The following is an 8,533-nucleotide window of genomic DNA, read 5'->3' as shown; positions in this document are numbered from 1 at the left end:
AGATTTCTAATTCACAAGAGATTCAAAAAAAATAAAAATGCTGTATGTCTCTGAGAATGGGCTTGTACTGCAGTAGCAGAAGAGGAAACTGAGCCAGCTTGAGTAAGATAGCCTGAGTAGTATCAGGATAACACTAATCACGATAGCAAAGAAGTAGGGTAAATCTCTTTGTGTTGAGCCTTATGCTGTGGCCAAGCTATTAGTAAGTTTTAAAACTGTTACCTGAGACTTTCTGGATACTGCGGTGTTACTTTTATAGGTGTTCATTCAAACAACCTGAAACAATAGTTCAGCGAAAAGGGGTGAACTGCCCATGGTTTACTCTGAAACAAAGATGACAATTTAAGTCTGGTAAGGTAGTTTGAACAACTTCTGTTTAATCTACAGTTTCTATCACAGCATTAGCCATTTTTGCCTGTCTGTCACTTAAGAGAAATCCCCAGCAGATGGATTTATTTTTCAGTACCAGAAGCCTCTGCGTGTGTGTGTGTGTGTATCTACCACAGCCACCATTTGCATCCTGCTGACTTTTAGGATCCACCAAACACTGTCAATAAAAGCTACTGCAAGGGAAAAGGAGTTAACGTTACATGACAGGCAGGGGTATTGAATATCTTGACTGCTCTTTGTTTAATTCAGTTACACCTTTCATGAATGAGGAGGCTGGCATAAAGCTTCCAGTCTACTCCTTTCCTTCCTCTTCTCCTGTCACCTCTTGCTATTATTTATTAATAAGCTCTGAAGTTAAAGCATTGCTCTTGCTTCTCTCATCCATTTGGATATACCAAATTCCTTTCCATTGTTCTGGGCCTGGTTTTCTCTCCTCTCTAGGTTTATACACTCTCATACATACCTGGCCAGCCCCGTGCAGCACTGATCCTTTCTGGGACCTTCATATTTGTCTAGGGTGTGCCAAGGTATTAGGATTTCTGCCCACACAGCTGTAGGCAGAAGCACTCCAACTTTTTTCAGGAATCTGTTCCACCCATTGCATTCCAGCTTCCAACTAACCCACTTAAATCTAGTCCCTTTTTATCTTTTTCTAGGCTCCCATGAGCTGGGGCTGCACTACTGAAAGGCTTGCCAAAGGAGCTGCTGGAATTTTTTTTTTTTTCCTTGTTTGCTTCCTGCTGCAGATTTCTCATACATGTAATCAACCCTCTGAGAACAAAAAAAATACTTTATGACCATTTACTATGGCTTTTTACACAACAGAACTAGTCTAATAATGTCTTAAAAATCAGAATCTTGAAATAAACTGGCTTAAAAATGTGCATCAGCAACCGTCACCAACTACAAACAGATGCTTCCCTAAAAGTATCTATAGGACACTTTTCCTCCCCAAAGACCTTTTAACAGTGCATGAGAAACTCAGACTTCCAGCATAAGGCCAAAATTGCCTAGAATCAGTTTGCATCTTAGGAAGAAAGCAAGGGAAAGGGCATTATTTTTGTCATAATTCCCTACCATTGCAGTAGAAAAGATGGAAATAACCAGGTGACTCAAGGAAGCGTGTAAGCCTTGTGTTTTAGAGGAATCTGGTTGAGAGGAAAAACTCAATTTTTTGGATAGTAAATTTTGATTTAACCCTGAACATAGGAACTTCACATAGGAAAACATCGCAGCTGTTTTGCTCCTAAGCGTACTGTCTGGTTACTTCTCTTTTAGCTGTAGCAATTCTTAGTTGCAGATGAAAGTTTTAAAAAAAATAATCAGAAACCAAGTTAGGAATCAAGGGTAGGTGGTAGTGGGAAGGAAATTCCATCTCAGCTCCTGAAAGTGATACACTGAAGCACAGAACTCTCTCTGATCTGTTGCTTGTGCTTTATACAACAAGTGCTGATAAGGATTACACGCCTGGAGGTACTAACATGCTCTGTATCACACCTGTTTCTAACTTCAGCAGTACGCTTCCTTCCAGGATCTTCTCAAAGCCCATCTTGAAACAACATACAAAACAACCCCCACAAATTTCTGCTCCTGGGATTTTTGTGTTGAGGAAGTAGTTAATACTACTCCTCTCAATACTCCTTTTCTAATTCAAGCAATGTCATCAGACTCCCACTCAAAAGGATACTGAATTTCTAAAAGGTAATATGTCGCTGGTCTTCAGGATTGTCACTAGGCTTCCAGAAAAGCATCTAAACAGACTCTTGTGCTGATGTGATTGTAGACCCTCTGGAAAGTCTACTGGGGACAGAGTCTCTTTTAGTCTAACCTAAACTACTGCTAAATAGTTTTTAAGAATATAGAATCCTTCCACTAGGAAAAAAAAAAAAAAGAAAGAAAGAAAAAAAAGAGAGACCTCCCCCTACCTCACATCTCAATCTTTTGTGGGCAGTTATAATAAAAATGCTATTACAGAATGAGCCACCAGGCAGAAGCAGTGTCACTGTTAGCGTGTTCAGATGTCAACTTCTGTATCCACAGAGCTACAGAACAAACCAAAGGCAGATGCATTCTCTGGCCCAGCTGTGCCTCTAACATGCCAATTTGAGCTCCTCAGTACAGCAATACTCTTTACTTTTGCAGTAGGGGAAAAAAAAAAAGAAAAACCACTTCTTCAGTCACTCATGAGCAAAAGGGAGAACAGTTAACCCCACACCAGACAACATTATTGTAAAGTAGAGGGAAAAAATAAACATGCCTCCCTAAGTGAAAAGCAAAATAGAATTCTGAAGAACAGCCCCTTTCTGATGGCTGGTTTGTTCTTTGCTGCTGTCCTGTTGACAGCCTGTAGCAACAACCTTTCTTCCCTGCTTTGGGCACTGTACGCCCTTCCACCCACACTAAGTCTTCTCGTTGAGAACACCAACGATGGGGAACAGGACCCTCAGAGGGGCATCCCAAGTGTCACAACCGCCTCACATGTGCTCAGGAACTACTGGGCACAGGTCAAAGTACACACATTTTAATATTCTGCTTATAGGTCCTGAGCTGTTCACTTGCTGTACGTACTAGCTCAACCCTAACAGCCAGTGGGGGAAAGCACAAGGTGTCACTGGGAACCTGGCAGAAAGCAGGCAGGGAATCAGAACAGCACATATATATAGCTGGGCAGTGCCTCATCAGCGCCTCTTTTGGGGTGGGGGTGGGGGCCTATTCTTGATGGTTTTGCATTTGGGAACGTGTCTCTCGGCTACTTTGGGTGCAAATCGGCGGCTGCAGTAGGGACAGGCAACGTAGTCTGGGTTCTCAACAGGAGGCAGCAGGGGCAGCTCGGACACCTTTCCTCCCTTGGAGAGCACTTGCTGCACCTGGCGGGCCTGGCGCAGGGTCTGGATGAATGACTCGTGCTTCTGCCTCCAGTTGTTCTTTCTAGGTGGCTGGTTCTGCAGAAGGGAAATGCAGTCAAAGCAGTTGGCACAACAGTCAGCCTCCACTCGCTGTCTTACTCTTAGGGTCCAACTCAGGTCTCCCCTCCCTGAGCCCAGCTGTTGATGTAACAACCCCCCAAAGAGGCCGAGTCTCCTCATAGGGGATGGAGCAGACCAGCACTAAGGAGGATTTGAAGGATTTATTGATATTTCCATCAATCCTTAGGAAAAGCTTGGGAATACCCAGAAGAACAAGGGCCAGGGAACTTGAGGAAGATGCTCTGTAGGAACAAGGCTGCATTTTTTCACTGCCTTCACTTTAATAGTCTGTTATATTACCTGGATTTTCAACCGGTTCCCTGCACCCTGCTAATGCCACCGGTCTCTGTTTCATTGCAGCACAGCCACCCTGCCCTCTGACAGGAGCATCTTGACTCCAGCGACGAGTGAGTTTTCTCTGGGAGTACACCCTTACACATTGCAAAGACAAGTCCAATAAGATCCCCCCTCCCTGCAGCTGGGGCAGGAGCTGCAGCTCCTTCCATTTACCTGCTTGGCAGGTGCCTCTCAGAGGGGATGGCTGGATTGTATCCCCCAGCCCTGTCTACATGGGAAGGACCTCACATCTCAGTCAGAATTCTATCTCCAGGTGGGAGAAACATGAGCAGTACACGCAGATTGAGGGTGGAAAAAGGGCTGCACATTACCTGAGGGCTCTCTGAGCTCTTCCACTGCCGATACTGTTCCAGCTCTGTGCCCCTGGCTCTAGCCTTGCTCGAGTCAAACACCTTCCTCTTAGAGCCTTGGCTCTTGCTGCAGATATTTGCGTGCTTCTCGAGCCTGGTGCAGAGAAACTTACGTCCGCAGAAGCTGCACTGTCCTAGTTCCCCAGCACTGGCAGCCTGTATGTACAACATCTCTGTGGCTAAGTGGTCACCAGATTCTTGGTCTGAGAAGGCAGAGGGAGAAGGGCTCTGTTTTGAGACTGGCTCTGAGCAAGAGGCTAAATCCTCTCCAGATAAGCGGTCTCGTATTTTGCTATTGCTGGCCACCAAACGTTCCTTCTTGAGTTTCCCCATAGCTAGCTCTTGGGGATGGAGGCTGGTGCCTGGCTTGGACCTAGTGACCTCTGGAGACTGCGCCCTCTCAAAGTCCCCATCACCAGGCCTGACTGCCACTCTGTAAACGTTCTCTTCAGAGTGCCTTGTGGCCTTTCGCTCAGTGGTCCTCTCTGCTTCTCTGGCTCTTCTCTCCTCTGCCTCCACTAGCTCCTTCTCTCTTTGAATCCTCCTAAGCTCCTCCTTTGTTCTCCTCAGCTTCTCTCTGAGGAGGGCCTCTTTCTTTCGGATTTCCTCTTCCAGATTCCGTCCATCTGCCTCCAGCCTTAGGATGTAGGCCAGCTCTCTCCTGTATAGGGGTGAGGCTGACTGTTTTGGTTCTGCTGTCCAAGGAGACAGCACTGCAGCTAGCTGAGATCTCCCTACTGCAGGCTTCCCTTTGCTCTTTGAACTAGGCCGACTACTTAGAGATTCCTCCATGTATGGGGGACTTCTGAGTTGCCCTCTGTTAACCACTGGAACACTTCCAGCCTTGCGGTGAAAGATTGGTTTCAGGGGATATGAACGGTCCACCCCTTCTCTCCGTCTGGCTATTGATTTAGATGGCAGAGTCTTGGCCTGGCTGGTGAGATATTTGCTCTGGAGTCCAGCTAAACAGAAGCCTTCCTGTCTGGAGCTGTGTTGACTGCTTTCTGCTGAAAGAGAATACTTCGAAGCCGAATAGCTTCGGCTTTTTTCAGTGTAGAGATCCTTTAAACTTTCCTCTTTGTCACGTAGGAGTTTGTGATGAAAGGTGCTCTTCGAGTGTTCCAGCTGGGATTGGCGGACTGGGACTTCAGAATCGTATCTTCCTGTCACTGGAAACTTGGGAGCTGCCACCACAGAATCCACAGGTGGAAACAAAGCCAACTGCAGCTCAGCCATCCAGCGCCTGAGAAACAGCCCGAGGTTAGAAGCGCAATCATTACACACTATCTTATCTAAAACTGGAAAAATTCCCTCCCAACAATCTACAGCTGGAGGCTATAATAAATACTAGCAAAGTTTTTGTAACTTTTCTGGGTTCCATAACTCTTTACCTTCCTTCCACCTAAGGGGCTCCTATGCTGCCTCTTCCAGTCCTATGCAGCTAGAGATAAGGTCTGCCTTTATTTCTGTCTCTGTCTGTGCGCTGTCTCATCATTGTAGCAACAGAAATATGCTATAATGTCAGGGAAACTGTTATATCTCTCAGGGCATTTCCCACATGTCCCTTCAGTTTTGCCACTGCATCTCTGTCAGTGTGGTACACAGGCCTGGAATACAGACATCCTGTAAAGCTCAGTCCAATTCTTCTGCGGCTCATTCTATTACCTGGTATTTCCTGAAGAGTAAGTTTCAGATACCCGCGCAAAGCCGCCATAACTATAAATACAGCTTAAACCCCCTCTCTCCCCCCCCCACACACATAGACGCCTGCAATCTCAGCAAATACTGTACAGGGGACGAGGAGCGCCGTGCCCCTTTACTGCAGGCGGCCAGAAGGGCGCCGGCCACTGCCCGCACGCCGCGCTCCCACGAGCAGCTGATAGGCGCGGCAGCATTGTGACGGCAGCCGCGGCCGAGCCAATGGCGCGCGGCCGCAGCGGGCGGGGCGGGGCCCGGCTCGCTCGCGGCCGCGGCCCCGCGGCGGGCGGGGACGCGCCGCTTTAACTAACGGCTGCAGCCGAAGCCGCCGGCCCGCCCCACCCGCGTGGCGGAGTTCACGGCACGGCGGCTCGGACAAATCCACAGCCGACCGAGCTCTTTTGGCTCGCTTTTAAGACCAGCACCCGGGGGCTGGCAAAACCGGGTGGCCCCCGCGCAGAGCAGCAGCTCCTTTCCCCCCCGCCATCAGCGGCCCTTGCCCCCTCCCACCGGGGCAGGGCCGAGCTCTGCCCGCTGCCCTCCGCCGGGCTGGGTGCCTCCGGGACGCGGCCCCGCCGCTGACCTCGTTCCTGCGCCCGCACTGCCGCAGCCGAGGCGCACACCGTGCCGGGGGCTGCCCGGTCACGGAGGGACGGCTGGGCCGGGCGCCTCGAGCCCCCCCCCCTCTTACCGCCGCCCCGGGCGTCGGACGTTGTGTTGACCACTGTTGCCTAGAGACAGGCACGCTAATGCTATTTCCTGTGCCGCTCTCACCGGGTAGCGGTCTCTCTATGGTTCTCCCGAGAGGCTTCTCTTCCACTCGGCGCAGCGGGCGGAAGTTGTGTACCGCGGTGCGGGACCACTCTGCTCCCTGGAAGACTCCCCCTCTATGCCCAGGCAGCGGCCGTTGAGCGGAGGCGATCCGGTGGGAGGGGAGCACGCTCATGCATTATTCATAAGGTGGTTAGAGGTGGGCAGGGCAACCCCTCCCCCGCGCGCGGCCCCGCTCGCCATTGGCCGCCGGGCGCGAGGGTGGCCCCGCCCCCGGCCGCGGGCAGCGTCGCGCAGGCGCCGCGGCGGCAGGAGGCGGTAGCGGCGGCGGCAGGAGGCGGCGGCGGGGCGGCCATGGCGGCGGGCGAGGGCTTGATGTCCGTGGACTACGAGGTGTTCGGCAAGGTGCAGGGCGTTTTCTTCCGCAAGTACACCCAGGTGCGCCTCGGGGCGGGCCGGCCCTCCGGCGGAGCGTCCCCCTCTTGAAGGACGCCCTGTCCCCGGGGGCGCGCGGGGCTCTAGTGAGGCCTTTGCGTCGCCTATCAGCGACTCGGTGGGAGCTGAGCCAAAAGAGCTTGGCTGAGTGGCTGCCGCAGTCCTGGCTCGTGCTCCTCACTGCAGCTCTCAGTACTGTGTGCTGCGGGTGACTTTGCGCTGCGTTATGTAAGCATGACTGAAGTATGTTTCAGCCCCTGTTTTTCATGTGAAGGAATATAATGAGTAGCGGATGACTCCTCTGCTGCTTTCCTTCTGTCTGACCCGTGGGAGCTTCCCTGGAGCTCTGTGTCTTGTCTATAAAACTAACTCCTGTGTGTGAGCGGCATTGTGTAGTTCACCTTCACCGTGCTCTACGTTTTCTTCTCAGGCTGAGGGACGGAGACTAGGACTGGTTGGTTGGGTCAAAAATACTAGCCATGGCACTGTGCAAGGACAACTTCAGGGTCCAACGGCCAACGTACGGAAACTCCAGGAATGGCTGAGAAAGACAGGAAGCCCCCAGTCCTGCATCAGCCGAGCGGAGTTCCGCAACGAGAAGAAGATTGATGCGCTGGAGCACAAGGATTTTGTGATTTTGAAGTAGCTTTGTCCAGAGAGCACCAAGATTTGAAGCATGAGCCACCCTCACAGAATAGTTTCTTCTTCTCCATTTGTTATCAGCTAATATTCAACCACAGAGAATTTTATTTTATTACTCTTCTAATTTATTGGTTTGTTACACTGTTTGTCTAATTTTATCTAACTCTCGACCATTCATGATATTTTGACAGGCAGACTGAAGAGTTGTATTTATTAAAGGGGCTGTTTAGAAGCACAACCTCTTCTGAATGTATGTGCACAATGAGTTTGAGTAGTTGTACATGGGTAAAATAATTTGTGCAGTGTTCTGCTCACTTCAGGGAAGTTGTAGAAGTGATACCAATATTAAATATTGCTAAAAGGATATTTTGCATCATTTTTTGTGATCTGAATGTCTCAGAAACAGTTAATTTTGTTCTCTACCTGGTAAGAAATTTATTTATTTTTTCTTTCAAATAAAAGGGCTTGGAACTTGCGTTTTGTGTTGAATGGATGTGTCGTAGTGGGGCTGAATGGATGGTGGATCTTTAGGGGTGATGTGTTCCCTTTGTTGATACCTGTCTGTATGGAATCATGCTGTGTTTCAGTTGCTCACTCAGTTACGCTAACACATGAACCCTTGTGCTATTTTCAATGAAGTGAGCCAACCAGAATACACAGTCCCTGAGCCCTTCCTTATGTGAGCCATCTCTGACCTGAGACCTGGCGACCTCCCAAACTGGTGGCGCGTGCGGGAGGCTAGCCCAGAGTCAGCTGCTTCCCTCCCCACCCCATTCCCAGTGAACTGTGGAGCAGGATGGGGACTGCAACCACAGTGACCACCGCCCACCCCCCACTCGCACAGGTAGGGTGCTCCAGCCTGCCTCCACCCGCGAGGAAAAGCTGGTCCCCACGGAGTGACGTTACACGGCCCCCTCCCTGGGT

At 50.1% G+C, this 8,533-nt stretch overlaps 2 protein-coding genes across 2 annotated transcripts; one reads left to right on the top strand and one right to left on the bottom strand.

Moving 5' to 3' along the window:
* Nucleotides 1–356: 356 nt before the first annotated feature.
* On the bottom strand, nt 357–6,498 carry ZC2HC1C (zinc finger C2HC-type containing 1C). Its single transcript, XM_068946593.1, has 3 exons — nt 6,453–6,498; nt 4,025–5,306; nt 357–3,332 (listed from the first exon to the last, which is right to left on the bottom strand). Exons 2-3 carry the CDS (start codon nt 5,297–5,299, stop codon nt 3,069–3,071), a joined length of 1,539 nt encoding a protein of 512 aa, XP_068802694.1. The 5' UTR covers nt 5,300–5,306; nt 6,453–6,498; the 3' UTR covers nt 357–3,068.
* A 338-nt stretch (nt 6,499–6,836) lies between these two features.
* On the top strand, nt 6,837–8,084 carry ACYP1 (acylphosphatase 1). Its single transcript, XM_068946589.1, has 2 exons — nt 6,837–6,970; nt 7,398–8,084. The coding sequence occupies exons 1-2, from the start codon at nt 6,887–6,889 to the stop codon at nt 7,611–7,613; spliced, it is 300 nt and encodes a 99-aa protein (XP_068802690.1). The 5' UTR covers nt 6,837–6,886; the 3' UTR covers nt 7,614–8,084.
* Nucleotides 8,085–8,533: the final 449 nt, after the last annotated feature.

Source organism: Struthio camelus, chromosome 5 (genome assembly GCF_040807025.1).
Source record: "Struthio camelus isolate bStrCam1 chromosome 5, bStrCam1.hap1, whole genome shotgun sequence".
Taxonomy (NCBI): Eukaryota; Metazoa; Chordata; class Aves; order Struthioniformes; family Struthionidae; genus Struthio; species Struthio camelus.
This window is presented reverse-complemented; position numbering and strand designations above follow the sequence as displayed.